This window comes from Scyliorhinus canicula, chromosome 1 (genome assembly GCF_902713615.1).
Source record: "Scyliorhinus canicula chromosome 1, sScyCan1.1, whole genome shotgun sequence".
In the NCBI taxonomy this organism is placed as follows: domain Eukaryota; kingdom Metazoa; phylum Chordata; class Chondrichthyes; order Carcharhiniformes; family Scyliorhinidae; genus Scyliorhinus; species Scyliorhinus canicula.
Window position 1 is genome coordinate 268,399,253 of NC_052146.1, and position 23,318 is coordinate 268,422,570.

Genomic DNA, 23,318 nt, shown 5'->3' on the forward strand with positions numbered 1-23,318 from the left:
AAAGAATGTAGAAACTCGATTTGCCCTGGGTGTAATTTACTCTCATAATTCCTAGATCTCCTGTGCTAAATTGACTGATCTTGTACAAATTGAAACCTCAGGCCAATGGGACTTTATATAATAGATTGAGCTTGGCAAAGGTAGGTGCCATAGAAAGCTGTGCTTTTTGTGGGAAATGGGTGAACCATTACATTTTGGAAATTGAAGTTTGGATTTTGCGATAGGAATAGTATCGATGCTATCAGCACTCACTGTTAATATGAGGTAAATTGACTTCCACTGGCGGACATGGAGTAAGAGGCCATGTATTTAGTAGCTCCTGCTCGTGTCAAACCTTTTGGACCTTTTCTCCCGAATTTTTCCCGATTTTATTGGAAAAAACGGTGAAGAGTGAGACAGTGAGGAGAAATCCCCCATGGAGACGTGGACCAGAAGTGGTCGTCTAAGATGTAATAGTCGAACAAAGCAGGCGAGTGCAGAATCTGCAGCACGGGAAAGCATGGCAGAGGGGCATGATCCCGGTTTGGTGGCACAGTTTTCAACGGTACAGCTGGTGGAGTTCATTCAGGAGAGCTTCGCCAAGCAAATGAAGGCAACGATCGATCGGGTGGAACAGGAACTGGAAGCCCATGGACTGGCAATCCAGAAGGTGTATGAGAAGGTGGCCGAGCAGGAGGACCATTTAACCGCGTTGGAGGTGGGGCTGATGAGGGACCACCAGAAAAGGCTGCAGGAGAAGGTGAAGGACCTGGAGAACAGGTCCTGGAGACAGAACCTGAGGATCGCCGGCCTCCCGGAGGGCAGTGAGGGATTAGACGCAAGGGCATATGTGGCAAGTATGTTGGAAAAGTCGATCGGGGATGGGGCGTTTACTCGACCCTTGGAAGTGGACAGAGCGCATAGAGCATTTGCGAGGAAGCCGTGAGTGAATGAACCGCCGAGGGCGATGGTGGTACGAATGCATCGGTTCCTGGACAAGGAACAGAATTTGCGCTGGGCCAAGCAGACACGGAGCTGCAAGTGAGAGAACTGCGAGTTGCGCATCTACCAGGACCTGGGTGCGGAACTGGCTAAAAGACAAGATGGATTCAATAGGGTAAAATCAGCCCTCTTCAAGACGAGGGTGAAGTTTGGAATGTTATATCCAGCGTGCTTGTGGGCCACCTATGGATTTTGTCAAAGGTAAAAGGCTGGCAGGTGTCTGAGGACACTGAATCTTGTGGGAGAGTATTGCTATATTGACTCTATAAAAGTTATTTTTGTTTTTGAACTGTACATGCAGTGCTTTCTGTGACAACTTTTGAGCCGTTGCTCAGATCTGTAAGTTAACTTTGTTCCAGTGGGGAAGGGTGGGCGGAATTTTTCTTCTGTATGTTTGTTGGGGACTGTGATGTTTTAAATATGTATGTTCAAATGGGGGGCGAGGGAGGACAATAGGAGTTGGATGTTTGGTGCCATGGGCAAAGGAACTAAAGGGGTTCATAGAGCAGATGGGGGGGGGGGTCGGACGGACAAGAGTGAAGGAGTGTGCACAAAATATACTCCCGGATCAATTTTGAACAGGGCTTAACTGGCGGGAGTGGCTGATACCGAGTATTCGGCGGTTGCTGTGACAGACCATGCCCCACATTTGGGTGGATTTACAGGTGAACAAGGAGAGCAGTCAGCACCCGCAATGGAGATTGGACGTAGGACTGTTAGCGGATGAGGGGGATGTGTGGGTGGGTGAGGGAATCCATCCAGAAGTTTCAGGAAATAAATGACACGTGGGAAGTCTCGGCAGCAACGGTTTGGGAAGCGTTGAAGGCACTGGTTAGGGGTGAGCTAATCTCGATACGGGCCCATAGGGAAAAGGTGGAGCGAGCAGAGATAGATAGGCTGGTTGGGGAAATACTCCAGGTAGACAGGAGATACTCGGAGGCCCCGGTGGCAGGGTTATTAAAGGAGCGGCAGAGGCTACAGATGGTGTTTGGTCTGTTATCTACAGGGAAGGCGGTGGAGCAATTGAGGAAGGCGAGGGGGCAATGTACAAGTATGGAAAAAAGGCCAGCAGGATGCTTGCACACCAGCTGAGGAAAAGGGAGGTGGCCAGGGAGCTAAGGAGAGTGAAGGACAGAGGAGGGAACACAATCTTGGACCCAGCACGGGTGAACGCCGTGTTTAAGGAGTTTTATAGCCAGCTATACGAGTCGGAACCCCCAGCTGGGGTAGAGGGAATGAGGCAGTTCCTGGGTGAGTTGAAGTTTCTGAAGGTGGAGGAAGGATTGATGGAGGGGTTGGGAGCCCCGATTGGAATTGAAGAAATAGTAGAGGGGCTGGAGGCCATGCAGTCGGGTAAGGCCCTGGGACCAGACGGCTACCCAGTGGAATTCGACAAGAGGTTCTCTGAGACGCTGGGCCCGCTGCTTGTGAGGGCATTTAATGAGGCAAGGGAACGGGGTGTGTTTCCTCCAACAATGTCACAGGCCTCGATCTCACTGATCCTGAAGCGGGAGCAGGACCCAGAGTTATGTGGGTTATACAGGCCAATCTCCCTATTGACTAAACTGTTGGCTAAAATCGTGGCCCCAAGGATAGAAGACTGTGTCCCGGAGGTGATAGGGGAAGACGAGACGGGGTTTGTTAAGGGCAGGCAGCTAACAGCCAACGTTAGAAGGCTCTGAAATGTTATCATGATGCCCTCAGAGGGGAGGGAGTTGGAGGTAGTGGTGGCAACGGACGCAGTAAAGGCCTTTGACCGGGTGGAGTGGAATTATTTGTGGGATGTGTTAGGATGGTTCGGGTTTGGGCAGGGCTTCATTGATTGGGTCCGGTTGCTGTACCAGGCACCAATAGCAAGTGTACGAATAAATCGGCTGATGTCGGGCTATTTTAAGCTGCACCGAGGGACAAGGCAAGGGTGCCCCCTCTCCCTGTTGTTGTTTGCCCTGGCCATAAAGCCACTGGCGATAGTGTTAAGAGCATCTAGGGAATGGAAGGGGGTGGGAGTGGAACACAGGGTCTCGCTGTTCGCTGACGACCTGCTCCTGTATATTTCTGACACGTTAGGGGAGATGGGGGGGAGATTATATGGATCATAGCGGAATTTGGCCGGTTTTCGGGGTATAAATTGAATATGGGGAAAAATGAGATGTTCGCGATCCAGATGAGGGGGCAGGAGAGGAGACGGGGAGAGCTGCCGTTCAGAGTGGTGGGTGAGAGCTTCCGCTATTTGGGAATCCAGGTGGAATGGGAATGGGAGGCATTACATAAGCTAAATCTGACCCGGCTAGTACAGCAAATGAAGGAGGACTTTAGAAGGTGGGACATGCTCCCGCTGTCACTGGCGGGGAGGGTACAGACCGTGAAAATGACGGTCCTCCCCAGATTTGTTTGTTTTCCAGTGCCTCCCCATCTTTATCCCAAGGGCCTTTGTTACATGGGGAAACAAGGTTATTTGGGGTTTTGTGTGGGCGGGTAAAACCCCGCGAATAAAGAAAGTGTTGTTGGAGCGAAGTCGGAGGGAGGGTGGGCTGGCACTGATGAACTTTAGCCACTATTACTGGGCAGCAAATATAGCCATGATTAGGACATGGGTAATGTGGAGTGTGGGGGAGGGGGTGGTGTGGGAGCGAGTGGAGATGGCATCGTGTAAGGACACAAGTCTGGAGGCATTGATAACGGCACCTTTGCCGTTCTCGCCGGCCCGGTACTCCACAGACCCGGTAGTAGTGACGGCCCTGAGAGTCTGAGGTCAGTGGAGGAAGCACATGGGAGCATCAGTCTGGGCTCCAATTTGTAACAATCATCGGTTTGTAGCAGAAAGGCTGGATGGGGGAGTTTCGGAGGTGCAGAGAGCAGGGATCGAGTGGATGGGGGATTTATTCATAGATGGGAGCTTCCCTTGCTTGAAGAATTTCGAGGAGAAATTTGAATTGCCAGCAGGAAACGGATTCAGGTATCTGCAGACATGGGATTTTTTGCGAAGGCAGGTTTCGACCTGTCCGCTTCTACCGCCACAGGGGATACAGGACAGGGTAGTTTCTAGAATGGGGGTGGGAGAGGGGAAGGTATCGGATATCTACAAATAACTCATGGAGTCGGAGGTAACTCAGATAGAGGAGCTAAAGGGCAAATGGGAAGATGAGCTAGGGGGAGAGATAGAGGCAGGTCTGTCGGTGGATGCCTTGAGTAGAGTCAATATTCTCATCATGTGCCAGGCTCAGCCTGGTACAATTTAAGGTAATTTACTGGGTAAGCATGACGGTGGCCCGGATGAGCCAGTTTTTGGGGGTAGAGGACAGATGTGCAGGGGGGGGGGGGGCAGCAAATTATGTCCGTATGTTTTGGGCACGCCCGAAGCTTAAGGGATTCTGGCAGGGTTTTGCAGATGTCACGTCCACGATACTAAAAACAAGAGTGGTGCCGAGTCCAGAAGTGGCAATTTTTGGAGTGTCGGAAGATCCGGGAGTCCAGGGGGCAAGAGAGGCTGATGTCTTAGCCTTTGGCTCCCTGGTAGCCCAGAGACGGATATTTCTAGCGTGGAGGGACTCGAGGGCCCCGAAATCAGAGACCTGGGTTAGAGACATGGCTGGGTTTCGCAGTCTTGAGAAAATCAAGTTCGCCCTAAGAGGGTCAATGCTAGGGTTCGTCCGGAGGTGCCACTCGTTTGTCAACTTCTTCGGGGAAAATTAACTGTCAGTAGAGGCAAAAAAGTTAAGGGGGGGGGGGGTTGGCGGTGTTAGGCTATTTTCTGTTTAATGTAGGAGGGACTTGTTAGGGATGGAGTTGATTTATGCAACATGTTTATATTTGGATTTGCATTGTTTACTGCTGTTACTGTTATTATTATAAAATTACAAATACCTTAATAAAATGTTTTTACAAAAAAAAGAGGTAAATTAGATAGCACATTCCATCGTCCACAATGCACAATTAAATGTGGAAATCAGTAAGTTGCTTTTGATTTTCCCTGCTGCTCCACTAGTTTCGCTGTACCAGTATTTCGCCAATAGATTCGGTATTAAAAGACATAAATGTTATGAAGTTACGATACTTAACCACTAAACAAGTGATTTTTAATGATGTGGTAAGTTTTAATTACTGCCACACAACCTTTCTAGCCCCGAAAATGTAATTTTACAAATGTGGAGTCACATTTCTCTGTAACTATATTATTGTTGAACATTCTGAAGTATTTCAAAATTTAAAAAAAACTTTTTCTTAGCCGCTTTTACTCCCTCTCTTAATTCCATCTTTCTTTCCTCACTTTATTTTGCTTTTTGTATAAATTACAATGATTAACAAAATATTCCAATTTACATTTCCTGGATTAAACTCTGCATGTCTCATTGAGAATTTTTCAACCTGTATAGTTGAAAAGACACACTGTCACAAAATGTCTGTGGGCAGCTCTAAGCAACAGCCATTAGTGACAGCAAAATCCTGACCATATTTTTTACAAAGTGGAGGCAGAGATTTTGGCAAGGAGAAAATGTGATGAATGCATCTACAACACTTTAACAGTGATACGGAAAAGGTGGTGTGGAGAAGGGAATATTTTAGTGATGGAAGAAAATGGCCTAGCAGGGTGGGAACATGGTCTGATTGTGTCATCTGACACAGTAAAGTAATCTGTCAATACATGAAGAAGGGCTAATGAGTGGAGACAGTGGGCTGTTGAACGTATATGCGAATAACAGTAAGTGACTTCAGGAGAAGAGCAGAAAAAAAAGTGGGTTTGAGAAATAAAACGACGATTATTATCAACCATCCATTATCTTCCATATAATTAACATCTTCAGTACATTATCGTCTGTGCAATTATACCAGAGTAGGCAAAAAATGTTGAACCTTTAATTTGGGTAGAATATGTTTCAAGAGACACAGCAATCTAAAAAACAAAAATAGTTAATTGCTATTGCAGAATTTACACATAAAAACTGACTCATGAGGTCTCCATTAAGGGGAATAAATATTTTTAATGAACACTTATTCGAAGTCAGGAAGGGTAAATAACTCACCTAAAAATGCAACAGCGCCAATTAACTTAATAAATTATACAGACACTCTGAAACATAGATAACTTAGGAAGGCTGAAACTATCAAATCTTGGACTTTCACAGAATCTAGCTAGAGTAGCATAATAAATGACAACGACAAGAGTGTAAACTCCTCTAAAGTTCAGTCATTAAATAAATGTAATAATTAAACTAAACATTTTGGGTGCTTTATCCTTAAAGTAAAAAGGAATTTTGGTTTATTGGTCCTTAAATCAAAGTTGATAGATTTAGCTTGCTTCAACTCAATGTTTGCTGACAACTTCTTGACTAGCCATGTTAACTTCAGATGCAATAAAATTAATTTGTATTGCCAAGTTTATTTTTGTATCAGGATGTGTGCAACTCTGACCTGTCTACAATTAATTGAAGAGTTGTGTGCATTGTTCTTGAGCCACTGTAGTCTTGTGATAATGGTTCTCCAATGACGGTATTAAGTACGAAATTACTGGATGTTGACTCAGTGATAACAAAGGAATATCAATGTGTGTTCAAGTTTGGATAAAGTGTAAATGTTCATCTGTTATCAGAATCCAAGGTTTACATTTTATTAGGGGGTTGAAGGAAATTTGATCTCCCAAACCGACTGACTTTAAATAGCTTTATCCTGTCACAATAATACGCTCAAGTGGGAGAAAGTCCCTCAGTTGGATAAAGTCCCATCCTTGAGGTGGTTAGCAGCTCTTGTGATCCCAGCAGTGCCAGAAGAGAGTGATGGGGGCTGCTGGGACTGCAATGAGGCCGCAGGAAGAGGATCATGGGGCCCGGGGCCAGCTAAGTCTTTGACTTTTAGAACAGGGACGAATTGGGTACCTGAAGGAAGTAGACTTGGGGATGGAGAGGGGCAGATTTTGAAGGCCAGGCAGGGAGGCACAAAGAAGGATTTCCCCAAAATGCACAGGGTGCCGCGTGAAGGATGGGAACCCTGCGAAGGATGTGTGTGTCCCGTCCCCTCCATCTTTTCACCAACGTGGGTGAAAAAATAGCATTCTCTCTCTCGTCCACCATCCGTTGCCCAGAGTATTACGGCAGTGTACACAGGCTCAGGGTCGTAAGTGGGCAATTAAGGAACTCAATAAACCTAAGGGCAGGTGCGTTAATGGGCACCCTAACAAAGAACAAAACTGTGGGCGGGATTCTCCGACCCCACGCAGGGTCGGAGAATTGGCGGGAAGCGGCGTGATTTCCGCTCCCGCAGGTCTCCTAATTCTCCCGCCGGTAAAAAACCGGCGTTGTGCAAATCCCGCCGGCAGCCTGTGAAAACAGCTGGCGCCGGCGGGATTTCTTTTTTTAACAACTAACCTTAAATCTCCGGCCCGGATGGGCCGAAGTCCCGCCGCTGGGAGGCCTTCTCCCGCCGCCGAGGTGTACACCACCTCGGAAACGGCGGACTCAGCGGCGCGAGCGGGCCCCCGGGGTTCTGGGGGGGGCGGGGGGCGATCGGACCCGGGGGGGTGCCCCCACGGAGGCCTGGCCCGCGATCGGGGCCCCCCGCTCACTCCGCGGGGCAGTGCCGTGGGGGCACTCTTTCTCCTTCCGCGCCGCCACGGCCTCCGCCATGGCGGACGCGGAGGAGAACCCCGCATCGCGCATGCGCCGGCAGTGAGGTCAGCGGCCAGCTGCCGCTGACGTCACTGCCGGCGCATGCGCCGACCGCCGAAAGCCTTTCGGCCAGCCCCGCTTCCGACTGCGCCGGGTGTTTGCGCCAGTCTACCGGTGCAAACTGCTCCGGCGCGGGGCTGGCCCCCAAAGGTGGGGAGAATTCCCCACCTTTGGAGGAGGCGCGACCCCTGAGTGGTTGGCGCCACTCCCCTACGCCGGCACCCTCCGTCACGCCGGGTAGGGGAGAATCCCGCCCTGTGTTATGCTGCTTCGGATAACACAGGCTGCTACTTGATGCAGTCTTAACTAAAGGATGCTCGAGACTCTGAAATGAGTTCAACGTGTTTATTGAACTATTATCACAGTTCTCAAATGAGTCTGACTCTCTGCTAATCTAACTGTAGTAACTCAGTCTAACTGTACCAGCTTGTTCTAAGGCATGTGCTGGGGTGTGATGCTGCTGATCAACCCTGACTAACTCTAAATGTCGGTCTGTGGAAAGAGGCAGGGTGTGAGTGCCTCATCCCTTTTATAGTGTTTATGTCATGCCTCCTTGTGTTGATGCCACCTCTGAATGTCCTGACTGCCCATTGGTTGTGTCCTATTCTGAGTGTTCATTGGTTGCATATTATGACATATTATGACAAACACAACACAGGAATAGGCCCTTCAGCCCTCTAACTAGGGGCAGCACGGTAGCATTGTGGATAGCACAATCGCTTCACAGCTCCAGGGTCCCAGGTTTGATTCCGGCTTGGGTCACTGTCTGTGCGGAGTCTGCACATCCTCCCCGTGTGTGCGTGGGTTTCCTCCGGGTGCGCCGGTTTCCTCCCACAGTCCAAAGATGTGCAGGTTAGGTGAATTGGCCATGATAAATTGCCCCTAGTGTCCAAAATTGCCCTTAATGTTGGGAGGGGTTACTGGGTTATGGGGATAGGGTGGAGGTGTTAACCTTGGGTAGGGTGCTCTTTCCAGGAGCCGGTGCAGACTCGATGGGCCGAATGGCCTCCTTCTGCACTGTAAATTCTATGTAAAAACCATATGCACTTATGTAGTCCGTATCCTTCCATTCCCACCCAATTCATATATTTGTCTAGATGCCGCTTAAATGCCGCTATCGTACCTGCTCTCACTATCTCCCCAGGCAGTACATTCCATATATTTACCATCCTCTGTGTAAAAAACGTGCCTCGCACATCTGTTCTAAACTTTTCCCCATGTACTTTAAACCTATGTCCCCTAATACATGACTCTCCTGCTGTATTATGGGGACTTGAACAGTGATAACACTGGGTCCAAGATGGGCTCCCCCTCACCCCACTGAAAACATGCTGGTGTGGGGGAGGGGCATAAAATCTAATCTGAAGACTCGATTGCTGTCTTTGGCTTTCCATGTTGCTAGCGACAATATGTTTTTTACAATTTAAAAGCTATAAATTGTTTCTGTGGCATGACTACTGTCCTCACTAGACAGTATGCAAGCGCAGATGTCTGCCATAACAAAATTGAGTCTAACTGTATTGAATTTGAGACCAAATGGTGTGCTAATGGAGATTATCAATGACATGAACAACAAAGATCTGGGTAAATCACTGCCATCCATGGAGGAATCAACAGTGAATCAGAAGTTGCCAATTATTTCTCCCTTCTCAGAAGCCAATTAAGATTGGGTAGTTCACCACAGAAACAAAATTGAACCAGATGCTTTGTGGCTTTATCCTGTAGTTGGCTACATAAGAAGCTAGCAAAACAGATTTAATCTTTATTGTTGACTTTACTTCATCGAGTGATCGAGAATAACTATTCCAATATACACTGTTAGATTAGCAATTTCTATCTACTACATTTTAAAAATGAATTGCATCCGTGTCTACATTAAATATTTAATTATTTTCAGAATACTGGTAAACATTTAAAAATCTTTTCAAACAAATTGATCACAGGTTGCCTTTCATTTTACAGATATATATAGTCAAAAGATACATTTGTTCTTTGTACAAATTGTAAAAACAAGCCTCATTGGTTTTAATGAGTGAAGGAAAATCTCCTCCGTAATTTTTGAGCACAGTAAGAAGTCTGACAATACCAGGTTAAAGTTCAACATGTTTGTTTCAAACACTAACTTTCGGAGCACTGCTCCTTCCTCAATCACCTGAGGAAGGAGCAGAGCTCCGAAAGCTAGTGTTTGAAACAAACATGTTGGACTTTACCCTGGTGTTGTAAGACTTCTTACTGTGCTCACCCCAGTGCAATGCCGGCATCTCCACATCACGGTAATTTTTGAGGTGAGAAGTTAAACTGAGGCTCCTCTTCCTGTTCAGGTGGGTATTAAAGATGTTATTTGAAAAAGAACAGGAGATTTTTTGGTACCCTGATCAACATTTAGCCCTCAACCGGCAACAAAACAAATTAACTGGCACATTTATCGAATTGCTGCTTGCAGATCCTGGTTGTGAATAAATTAATTGATATGTTCTCCTAGAGTGACTACATTGTGAAACACCTTGGGATGCCCTGAGCATGAGAGAGGGAGGGGAAAAGTCAGGAAAACCGACAGACAGACTTACTTTATTTCTGTCTTTCTTTCATTTGTAATGTGGATTATTATAAACCGCTATAAGATATATGAAAAGATAACACTCTAGTTGTTAGTTTTTGGTGTTGTTGAAAGGTTTGTTTAAATACATGAATAGGATGGGAATAAAGGGATACGGACCCTGGAAGTGTGGAAGATTTTAGTTTAGGTGGGCAGCATGGTCGGCGCAGGCTTGGAGGACCGAAGGGCCTGTTCTTGTGCTGGACTTTTCTTTGTTCTTAACACCCATTCCCCATGTTTCTTTATTGTGATCGAGCACCATGATCAATCAATGAGTGGGTCAGCTAACTAAGACCAAGATGGTGGTGATATCAGCTCTGCCCAATTTTACCACTGTTTTAGGAAAGGGCAGATAGAAGCTGGCCTGTAAATGGGCATTAGATAGCATTAACAAAATATTTAATTCTCATGACAGACTGAAATGAGAGCAACATGGCTCTATTTGAAATGGTATCAAATAGAATCTTGTTCAACACATTCCTAGAACATTTAGTATAAACAGATGCTTGTCAAAAACTGATAACAAAAGCACACGTTAGGTGCTGATGATATCCCAGCATACTGACTGTATTGAGGAAAGACATACTTCTTAATGGATGAATACAATATGAATAGCAATTTCTATCTACTACATTTTAAAAATGAATTGCATCCATGTCTACATTAAATATTTAATTATTTTCAGAATACTGATAAACATTTTAATAATAATAATACAATTCTGAGAAGACTGAACCACAAGTTAAAAACCTGTCTTTGACACAAGTATTGTGTGCCAGATGTATTTGACCTTCTCCAAGTGCAGAAACTCCATTAGTTTCCCTAACCATGCCAAGGCACTGGTTGGGGTTGGAGGCCTCCACCCAGCAGAACTCGTCTCCTGGCAATCAGCAAGAAGGCAAGACCATCCACCACTTTCTGCAGCCCCTGCGAGTCTGACACGCCGAATATGGAAACTAGAGGACAGGGCTCCAATTCGAATTTCAGAATCGGCAACATGGTGCTAAAGAAGGAGACCCAAAACTCATCAGTTTGGGACAGGACCAGAACATGTGTGAATCATAGAATTTACAGTGCAGAAGTAGGCCATTCGGCCCATCGAGTCTGCACTGGCGCTTGGAAAGAGCACCCTATCCAAGCCCATACCTCCACCCTATCCCCATAACCCAGTAACCCCACCTAACACTAAGGGCAATTTGGACCCTAAGGGCAATTTATCACAGCCAATCCACCTAACCTGCACATCTTTGGACTGTGGGAGGAAACCGGAGCACCCGGAGGAAACCCACGCACACACGGGGAGAACGTGCAGACTCCACACAGACAGTGACCCAAGCCGGGATTCGAACCTGGGACCCTGGAGCTGTGAAGCATTTGTGCTATCCACAATGCTACCATGCTGCCCTTTGTATGATTGGCCAGATCTCTGTAACACCACTCAGACCTATCATACACCTCTAGAAAAAAACCTCTCATTTTGGCCTTAGTCAGGTGTACCCGAAATCATAAACTTCCTACAGTGTAGAAGGCGGCTATTCAGTCCATCGCGTCTACACCGCCCCTCGGAAAGAGCAGCCTACCTTTTAAAAAATTTAGAGTAGCCAATTCATTTTTTCCAATTAAGGGGCAATTTAGCGTGGCCAATCCACCTAACTTGCCCATCTTTGGACAGTGGGAGGAAACCGGTACACCTGGAGGAAACCCACGCAGACGCAGGGAGAAAGTGCAAACTTCACACAGTCACCCGAGGTTGAAATTGAACCCAAGTCTCTGGAGCTGTGAGGCAGCAGTGCTAACCACTGTGCCCCTAACTTGAGGGTAAAAACTACCTTGAGCTAGACCAAGCCCAGCCTCGCACACGAGGATTTAGAGTTCACCGTGCTGAGGGCTTCACTCCACACCTCGATATTTACTATGGGCAACAACTCCCCCTCCCACCTCACTTCTACCCCATCGGGCCCACATCCTCTGACAAGATCCGCTCATAGATGCTCATAGACCCTCCTCCAACCCTGCAAGCGAAAGGATCTTTTCCATAAGAGATGTCATTGGCGCCTCAGGGAATGTCAGAAAGACCTTCCATACAAAATTCCAAACCTGGAGATATCTAAACACATTAGATTCCATGAGCCCATATTTCACCGTCAATTCCTCCAAGTTGACGAATCGCCTTTCCAGAAACAAGTCTTATAATTTCTCCGGTCATTTCTTTGCCCATTCCCCAAACAGGGCATCTAGCTTCGTCGGTTCAAACAGGTGGTTTGTACAAATGAGGGCCAACTTCGACAGAGACCCAAACTTAAAATATTGTCTGAACTGTCTCCACATCCTCGGAGTGGATACTACCACCGGACTCGCGGAATATTTTGCCAGCGAAAACAGGAGAGAAGCTGTCACCAATGTGCCAAACCCAGATCCCTGACATGACCCTGCCTCAACCTGCACCCAAGTGGCCCCTGGATCATGACACCAACCCAGCACCTTTTCCACGGTGGCCGAGTAATGATAAAAAAAATAAATTTCGACAACGCTAGGCTCCCCAATTTTCTGCCTCTCTGTAAAACTGTTCCACGAATTCTCGGACTCTTACCCATCCATATAAATGCTGCCATCAATTAATTAACCCTCCAAAAAATGGACTAAGGGAGGAAGACCGGCAAATATCGAAAAAAAAAACAGAAACTGTGGACGAACGATGGACTGGCCACCAACAACAGGGGCAGGTTATCCCACTGTTGCAGATCAGACTTGAGCTTGCTCACCAGACCCGTGAAGTTCCATTCATGGAGCTGGGCCCAGTTCCTGGTCACTCGGACACCAAGGTACCTGAAAAGCTTGATCTGGCACGGCGAAAGGGAAGCACCCCCCGGTTTGGCTCCACTCCCGTGGGACCCACCGGAAAATACTCTTAACTAGATTCAACTTGTGTCCCGAAAAATAGCCAATCCTCCTCAGACGTTCCATTATATCACCCATAGTGGGGACTGGGTCCGTCATGTAAAGCAATAGATTATAGGCGTATAGGGACACCATATGATCTGCCATCCCCCCCCCCCAATTATCTGCTTCCACTTACTCAAAGCCCTCAAAGTCATAGCCAGGGGTTTGATTGCCATTACATATAGGAGGAGAGACATCCGACAGCCCTGTCTCGTTCCCCTACCCAATTGGAAGTATCCGGAACTCAAAGTGTTGCTACGCTCACTAGCCAAGAGGGCCTTATAGTAGATGTTTGCATAAAACAAAGTCTGTTCCAAGCCCAAACCTCGCCAAAACTGTAAACAGGCATCCCAGGACACCACCATCTCCATACGTCCAGCCTCTTATACCAGACATTGAATAGGACTCACCTCTAAAACCAAGTCCACTTAATGCAGAGCATGGTCTGGAATGACTATAGTTGAGCATTCTGCTTTCCTCACCTCGAGAAGAAGAGGCCTACCGATCAAAAAGAAGTCTCTCCTGGAGTATACCTGATGAACTGGGGAAAAGAATGAGAATTCTTTACCCCCTCTGAATGCATAAACCATCACAGGTTCACCTTCCCTATCCCTTCCATAAATGCTAACAGCATCTTCGATACCCCGAAGGAACCAATGATTTTTGCTTGAACGGTCTAACTGGCTCCAGCACGCAGTTTAAGTCTCCCCACCACCTAGAACCGCTGATGTGTGACCAAGTCCAGGATGGAGGCCAACAGCTTTCTTATAAATGCCAGATCATCCCAATTCGGGGCAAATACCAATATTACCAACTTACTCGCGAATGACCCAGTAAAAATCACATGCCTGCACCCGGGTTTGCGACAACATTATCCGCCAAGAATCACGGCCACTTCTTGATTAAAATTGCAACCTCCCCGGGCCCTACTGACGAAACCAGAGTGAAATCCCGCATCAAATACCTAGGCTCAAGGCCCACCCAAGATGGCGACCGACCCCACCCCAAAAAGTGAGACAAAGAAAAAGCCCCAGTCACAGAAAAACATCCCCCCCCCCCCCCCAATCTCCCCCACCCCAACCAACCCTCCTCCCCTTTAACCTGATCATCTTCCAGAAAACACCTCTTCCTCCTCTCCAACCCATTCCCCCACCAAACAAGCTAGGCACATTGAACCATGTCTAAAGAGATCCAACGGGCTGCAACTCCTCCCTCCACCACACTCCCATTCACTAGCTAAAAAGCTTGCTGCTACCCACGTAGCCCCAGCACCCCCAAGTAACATATCGAAACCCCAAATAACAACAAATATATACAGTACACAAGAAATCCTCAAAAACCTATGTCATCAACAACCATAGCAGTTCTCAAAGGACCCTTTTAACTAAGTCCAAGACTGTGTTCTTTAACAAAGGCCTCTGCCTCCTCCAATGTATCAAAGTAGTGGTCTTTTGGCCCATATGTGACCTGAAGCCTCGCTGACACCACCCCAAACCTCACAGCACTCTGGTGTAATGTCGCCATTGCCTTAGGAAAGGTTGCCCGCCTCTTTGGCAGCTCCACTCCGATGTCTTGATATATCCCCATGGTGCACCCTTCCCATCTCAAGTCTTGGTTGTCTTTTGCCCACTTCAGGACCCTTTCCTTCTCTCTGAAACTGTGGAACCTTACAGCTACTGCCCGTGGTGGTTCATTCGCTGAGGCTTCTGCCAGAGTTCGGTGGGCCCTATCCAACTCTGGAGGGGCATCTGTCGATCCCCACCCCCAGCAGCTTTCCAAACATCTGAGAAAAATACTCAGTGGGATTCGGCCCTTTATCCCCTCCGGCAACCCCAAGATTCTAAGTTTGCTCTCATTGACCTATTCTCCAGGTCATCAACTTTCGCCTGCAGAATCTTGTTTCTCTCCCCCACTAACTCAATCTCAGCTTCCAGCGAGACGACTTGATCGCTGTCCCTCGACAAGATTCCCCCCACCCCCTCTCCTCGCTCCCTCACAGCCTCCGAGATTTCCTCCACCGTCTCCTGACTGACCAAGCGCCTCCTCAATCGACTTTTTGAACGTTTCCATCAACACCTGCCCTTTTTTCTCGAAGTGTTTCCCAAACTGCTTCTCAAACTCTGAGGCCAGTACCGCCACCAGCATATCCGCCGTGATCAGAGCAGCTGCACCCCACTCGAGCTGACTCCGCCATCTTCCCTCCTGGTGTACCATGCGGACTCCCTAAATCTGTCGAAAGGTTTCCACTCGTAACTTTCTTATTTCATCGACGGGTTCACATTAGATGGGCCGATTTTGTTCTCCATTTTGTTGCCTGCTGGTGATATTCCATTGCCATTTTGCAGAATTCAATTTTAATGACATTACGACAAAATATGTGAAAGCTACAGGATATGTGAAAGCTACAAGGAATATTTTGTGACATCCCAAAAAGTAAACCACAAAACGTTATCATTAACAGGCAAAAGCTATGATTGACGTATAATCACAGCATAAAATAATAGAATGGTTAGTTACAGCACAGAAAATGATCAATCATTCCATTCAGCTGACCCTCTTCAAAAGCAATTCAGTTGGTCCCACTCCCGTGACCTTGGAAATACCCCTGCCAGTCTTCCCCCTTATCTAATTCACTTTTCAAAGTCACATTTGAAATCTACCTCCATCACCCTTTCAGGAAGTGCATTTCGGGTAGTAATTGTTCACTGTGTAAAAATGTTTTACCCATTTCTCCTTTTACCAATCATCTTAAATCTGTGATCTCTAGTTCTAGATACTTCCACCAATAGGAATATTTTCTTTTTCTACTTTGTTTAAACTCATGATTTTGAACACAATAGTTACAGTGGATTATTTTCCATTGAGATTTCGAAGCAATGAAGGATGATTCGGATAGCACATTTTATAGACAGAACAATCAGTCAATTGGCAATGTAACTGCGGAGTTTTGGATGATTGCTCTGGTTTCCTCTGCAAGTCCCGAAAGACATGCTGTTAGGTGAATTGGACATTCAGAATTCTCTCTTAGTGTAACCGAACAGGCTCCGGAATGTGGCGACTAGGAGATTTTCACAGTAACTTCATTGCTGTTATAAAGTAAGCTGATTTGTGACACTAATAAAGATTATTATTATGACTGAGAGGACTCAAATTGTCTCTATTTCTTAATTTAGATAAATACATGTACAACTTATATACTTGGTTTGCTTCTTGAGGAACAAGTGTCGTAGTTTTCAAAAAGGAATTAAATAAGCACCTGAAAGGAAAACATTGGCAGGGATACAGGGAAAGGGCAGGGGTGGGGCTAGCTGAATTGCTTTTGAAGAGGTTTGGTTACCACTTCCAGACTCTCAAGTTTTAAAAAAGAAAAGTAGTGCAGATGCTGGGAATCGGAATCAAAAACAGAAAATACTGGAAAAACTCAGGTCTGGTAGCATCTGTGCAGAACGAAATAGAGTTAACATTTTGAGTCAGTATGATTCTTCTTCAGAGCTAAAGAGTGGGAGAAATGTGATGGATTATATACTGTGTGAGGAGCTGGAGCAGAGTAGAAGGTCAGTGATAGGTGGGATCTGGGAGAGATTGCAACAAAGATGTGTTGGGCACAAGACCGAGGAAGTGGCACAAGGCCAAGGAAGTGTTAATGGCAGTGTAAAGGGCTATAGGTGATAGTAGTGGCATAAAGGTAAGATATCAGAATGTGTTCAGGGAGAACAAAGGTCAGTGCTCTGTGAAAGCAAAACAAGTGATAGATGGCCCAGTGGGGGGAGGGAGTTTGGAGACTGGGTGACCGCTTTGCGGAAGACTTTCGCTCAGTCGCAAGCATATTCCAACTTTCTTGTCACTTTCCATTTCAACTCAGCAACTTTCGCTCATGCCCACATGTCCATCCTTGGCCAGCTACAATGCACCAATAACGCCCAGTGCAAACTGAAGGAGCAGCACATCATCTTCCAATTAGGTATGTTACAGCCCTCAGGACTCAACATTGAGTTCAACAACTTTAGACTGTGACATTTTTCCTCCATCCTGTCCCAGTACAAACCACCCCTGCGCCATAGAACAGTACAGCACAGAACAGGCCCTTCGGCCCTCAATGTTGTGCCAAGCCATGATCACCCTACTCAAACCCACGTATCCACCCTATACCCGTAACCCAACAACCCCCGCCCCCCTTAACCTTACTTTTATTAGGACACTACGGGCAATTTAGCATGGCCAATCCACCTAACCCGCACATCTTTGGACTGTGGGAGGAAACCGGAGCACCCGGAGGAAACCCACGCACACAGGGGGAGGACGTGCAGACTCCACACAGACAGTGACCCAGCCGGGAATCGAACCTGGGACCCTGGAGCTGTGAAGCATTTATGCTAACCACCATGCTACCCTGCTGCCCCTATATAGGCCATTTGTCATTTGTTCTTTCGTTTTGCTATCACAGAGCACTGACCTTTGTTCTCTCATTTAAAAAAAAAAATTTTAAATAAATTTTGAGTGCCCAATTCTTTTTTTTCCAATTAAGCAGCAATTTAGCATAGCTAATCCACCAACCCTGCACATCTTTAGGTGGTGGGACCCACCAGACAAGGGGGGGGAATGTGCAAACTCCACATGGACAGAGACCCGGGGCCGGAATCGAACCCGGGTCCTTGGTGCCGTGAGGCAGCAGTGCTAACCACTGTGCCACCATGCTTCTCCATGTTGTCCCATTAATGCATTCTGATATCTTACCTTTATGCCATTACTGGCACCTTATATAGCACTTTACACTGCCATTAACATTTCCTCTGTCTTGTGTCCTATGTATCTTTGTTGCAATCACTCCCAGCTTTACGGGATGGTTAGGTCAGCATTAATTGCCCATCCCTAGTTGCTCTTCAGAAGGTGGTGATGAGTTGCCTTCTTGAACTGCTGCAATCCCTGAGGTGTAGTTACACCCACAGTGCTGTTAGGGAGGGAGTTCCAGGATGTTGCCCCAGCGACAGTGAAGGAGCAGCGATATATTTCCACGTCAGAGTGGCGAGTGACTTGGACGGGAACCTCCCGGTGGTGGGGTTCCCAGGTATGTGCTGCTCTTATCCTTCTAGATGGTAGTGGTCGTGGGTTTGGAAGGTATAGTCTAAGAAACCTTGGTGAGCTACTGCAGTGCATCTTATAGATGGCACACATGGCTGCCACTATTTGTCGACGTTTGTGGAAGGGGGAGCAATCAAGCGGGCTGCTTTGTACTGAATGATGTTGAGGTTCTTGAGTGTTGTTGGAATTGCACTCAACCAGGCAAGTGGAGAGTATTCCATTACACTCCTGGCTTGTGCCTTGTAGATGATAGACAGGCTTTGGGGGGTCAGATGAGTTACTGGCCGTAGTCTTTGATCTGCCCTGGCAGCCATAGTATTAATGTGGCTCGTCCAGTTCAGCTTCTGATCAATGGTAACTCCCATGATGTTGATTGTGAGGGATTCAGCGATTGTAATGCCATTGAATGTCAAGGAGCAGTGGTTAGATCCTTTCTTGCAGGAGATGGTCATTGCCTGGCACTTGTTTGCCGCTAATGTAACTTGTCACTTGTTAGCCCAAGTCTGGATATTGTCCAGGTCTTGCTGCATTTGGACATGGACTGCTTCATTATCTGAGGAGTCACGAATGATGCTGAAAATTGTGCAGTCATCTGCAAACATCCCCACGTCTAACTTTATGATGGAAGGCAGGTCATTGATGAAGCGGCTGATGATGGTTGGGCTTAGGGCACTACTTCCACCTATCATTGACTTTCAATTCTGCTGCAGCTACTCTACCCCCTCTTAGACAGTTTATCTATTACATTACTCCCCCTCTTTAGCTCTGGAAAATAGTCATACAAATTCAAAATGGGAACTCTATACTTCTCTCCAAAGATGCTGCCAGACATGCTGAGTTTCTCCAGTATTTTCGGCTTTATCTCCGCTTTGAATGGTCGTCTCTACCTGTAGCAAAGTCCCATGGATGTGGTTCTGTCGTATGCATAGATCAGTGGGTGCAGGTAGGGTTTCCAGCAAGGACTGCGCCATTGGAAGTATACAATCCACTGCGACAAAAGGAACCAGAGCACGAGCTGCCATTTCACGGGATCGATGCACAGGCGAGTGAGCACACCTGCATGAAACAGAATGTTTTATAGACTGTTTTACTTACTGAGATATATGGACATTAGTCCTCATCTTAAACTGAGTAGTAATGAATGAGAGGTGTGTCTGGCATATTTGGGTACAAAGAAAGTTGACTGCTGAAGACAAAATGCTGACAAACGTGCCATTAACCTTCTCCCTCCCCCCTCGGTTATCAACAGATGTATAGATTTTTTAAAATAGCGATTTTTAATTTATTTCAGTTTGCTCTCTGTGATTAGAGCAATCTGACTGACTTGTCAATACACAATTTCAATCATGCTCAATTGGCTTTGCTGCAATGCAGAACAGATTCTTAAAAATGATACAGACATGTAATTTAAAAATAAACCAAGGGACAAAATTGAAAAGGTAATTGAGGGCAAAATTAAAAAGGTAATTGAGGAATATGTAGCTTTCAACTGTATGTCGAAGGCAGTTGTCTGGGAGGCTCTAAAGACGGTGGTGAGGGGTGAGGTAATTTTGTTTAAGGCCGGGTTGGATAAAGAGGAGAATTTGAGCGGCAGAGAGTAATAGATGAGAAGTTGGAGGTAGATAGGAGTTATGCAGAAGATGGGGACCCAGCAAAGCTGAAAAAGAGGAAGGAACTACAGGCGAGCTTTGACCGGCTATCTACCAGGAAGGCGGTGCGCCAAATGAGACGAGCAAGGGGTGCAGTTTACGAACATGGAGATAAGTATGTTAGCAGGTCAGCTCCGGAGGGAGGCAGCGGCAAGGGAAACTGGTCAGGTGAGGGATAGGGCAGGGAAGTTGGTGGTGGCTCCGGATCTGATTAACAAGGTTTTTGAGGAATTTTATGAGAGGTTGTACAGGTCAGAGACACCTGGGGGAGACTGTGAGATGCAGGAATTTCTAGATGGGTTGGAGTACCGAGGTTAGGGGAGGGGGACAAGGCTACATTAGAAGGAGAGACACTGGAGCAGGAGATAAAGGATGCGATTGGGAGGATGCAGTCGGGGAAGATGGCAGGGCCAGATGGGTTTCCGGTGGAATAGTATAAAAAATTCAAGGGTAAGCTGGCACCCCTGATGGTGGGGATGTTTGAGGAGGTGATAGGGATGGGGTTGTTGCCACAAACTTTGGGGCAGGCATCGATTTCCCTGTTGCTAAAAAAAGATAAGGATCTGACGGAGTGTGGGTTGTATAGGCCCATATCACTTCTGAATGTGGACGCAAAAGTATTGGCGAAGGTACTGGCGGGTGGGCTGGAGGAGTGCCTCCCGTAGGTGATAAGTGAAGATCAGACGGGGTTCGTGAGAGGGAGGCAGCTCTTTTCAAACATTAGAAGGGTATTGAACGTCGTTACGGCACCGGCAGAGGGGAAGGAAACAGAGGTGGTTGTGGCATTGGACGCTGAGAAGTCGTTTGACCGGGTAGATGGGGGTACTTTTTTAAAAAAATAATTTTTATTGAAAAATTTTGAATTTATACAACAATAACGCACCATAGTAAAATACCAAAAATAACAATAATATTAACAATCATAAACATTCGCCCCACCTCCATGAACAACACAGCATTTTAACAACAACGCAAATTAACACAATATAAAGTTACAGAATAGACACTACAATAAGGAATCCCCCCCCCCCCCCCCCCCCCCCCCCCGGGTTGCTGCTGCTATTGACCAAGTTACCTATCTTTGAGCCAGGAAGTCCAGAAAAGGCTGCCATCCTTTATAGAACCCTTGTATTGATCCTCTCAAGGTAAATTTGACCCTTTCCAATTTTATAAATCCCGCCATGTCACTGATCCAGGTCTCCACACTTGGCGGCCTTGCATCCTTCCACAGTAGCAGAATCCTTCGTCGGGCTACTAGGGACACAAAGGCCAGGACATCGGCCTCTTTCGCCTCCTGCACTCCCGGCTCTACTGCAACTCCAAAAATCGCGAGTCCCCACCCTGGTTTGACCCTGGATCCAACCACCCTCGACACCGCCCCCGCCACCCCCTTCCAGAATTCTTCCAGTGCTGGGCATGCCCAGAACATATGGGCATGGTTCGCTGGACTCCCCGAACATCTGGTGCACCTGTCCTCACCCCCAAAGAACCTACTCATCCTAGTCCCGGACATGTGGGCCCGGTGCAGCACCTTAAACTGGATGAGACTAAGCCTCGCACATGAGGAGGAAGAGTTGATTCTCTCCAAGGCATCCGCCCAAGTCCCGTCCTCTATCTGCTTAGATGGGGATACTTGATGGCAGTTCTGGAACAGTTGGAGATTGGACAAAGATTTGTGAACTGGGTAAAGCTACGATATAAGGAGCCGAGGGCGAGCGTCCGCACAACCAGCATCAGCTCGAGAGTCTTTTCTCTCCCCGTGGGACTAGGCAGGGATGTCCTATGTCCCCCCTGCTGTTTGCACTCGCGATTGAGCCGTTGGCCATCGCATTAAGAAGTTCGGGGGTATGGAAAGGAATAGTGCGGGTGGGGATAGAGCACAGGTTGTCCTTATATGCCGATGACTTGCTGTTATAAGTGTCGGAACCGAGTGTGTCGATAGGGGGAATATTGGAGCTGCTGCGTGTGTTTGGGTCTTTCTCAGGGTACAAACTAAATCTAGACAAGAGTGAGTATTTTGTGGTGTCTCGGCCGGGGGTGGGGCAGGGATGGGGGTCTGCCATTCCGTAGGGCAGGGACTCACTTTAGGTCCCTGGGGTGTAGGTTGCCCGGGAGAGGGGGGGGGGGGCGCTCCACAGATACAACATTTCTGGTTTGGTGGGAAGAGTGAAAACTGATCTGGCAAGGTGCGATGGTCTCCCTCTGTCACTGGCGGGTCAGGTACAGGCGGTTAAAATGAACGTGTTGCCGCGATTTCTGTTTATTTTTCAATGCCTGCCGGTTTTCCTGCCAAAGGCTTTTTTCAGAGAGATTGAGGGAAGGATTACTTTGTTCGTATGGGGAGGGAAGGTGGGCAGAGTTAGAAAGGTGCTGCAACAGAGGGGAAGGCCGGCAGGGGGTTTGGGTCTTCCAAACCTGATGTATCACCACTGGGCGGCGAATGTGGAGAAGGTGCAGAGCTGGGTCAGAGGGGTTGATTCCTGATTCCCAGTGGGTCAGACTGGAGGAGAGTTTGTGCAGGGGGTCAGGATTGAAAGCACTAGCAACAGCACCGCTCCCGATAGCCCTCGGGGACTCTGGTAATGATAGCTTCATTGAGAATTTTGAGGCAGTTTCGCCAACACTTCAGGGGACAGGGTCAAGGGAAATGCCGATTCGGGGAAACCACAATTTTGAGCCAGGGAAGTGGGATGGAAATTTTTGGAAATGGGAGGAGAAGGGGATTAAGACACCAAAAGATTTGTTTCTTAGGGGTGAGTTTACAGGATTGAAGGAGCTGGAAGCGAAGTATGGGCTGGAGCAGGGGGAAATGTTTAGATACATGCAGGTTCGAGATTTTGCCAGAAAGGAGATACAGAGCTTCCTGGTGGAGCCAGCCTTCACATTGCTGGAGGAGGTGCTGACGACAGGGAGGTTGGAGAAGGGGGTAGTGACAGCGGTTTACGGAGCTACTTTGGAAGAGGAGAAGGCGCCACTGGAAGGGATGAAAGCGAAGTGGGAGGAAAAGTTGGAGAGAATATGAAAGAGGGGATCTTGTCTAAGGTGCTCCGGAGAGTGAATGCCTCCACCTCGTGCGTGAGGTTGGGGCTGATACACCTGAAGGTGGTATACAGAGCACACCTCACAAGGGCGAGGATGAGCAGAATCTTTGAAGGAGTAGAAGATGTGTGTGAACGTAGCGGGCGGGGGGGGGGGGGGGGGGGGGGGGGGGGGGGGGGCTAATCATGTTCATATGTTTTGGTCCTGTGCAAAGCTAGAGGAGTACTGGAAGGAGGTTTTTAGGGTAACCTCTAAAGTGGTGCACGTGAAACTGGACCAGGGCCCCCGGGAGGCCATATTCGGGGTGCCGGACCAGCCAGGGGTTGGAAACGGATGCTGAGGCAGATGTTGCAGCCTTCACCATGTTGATTGCCC

The 23,318-nt window shown here is 47.4% G+C and overlaps 1 protein-coding gene across 1 annotated transcript in view; it reads right to left on the reverse strand.

Annotated features, from left to right (window-relative positions):
• The window catches only part of LOC119974222 (thyroid adenoma-associated protein homolog), a 570,459-nt gene that overhangs the window by 263,646 nt on the left and 283,495 nt on the right, over positions 1-23,318 (reverse strand). The window contains 1 exon segment of the mRNA XM_038812984.1: positions 19,143-19,311. Within this exon segment, the coding sequence (XP_038668912.1) occupies positions 19,143-19,311 (169 nt within the window).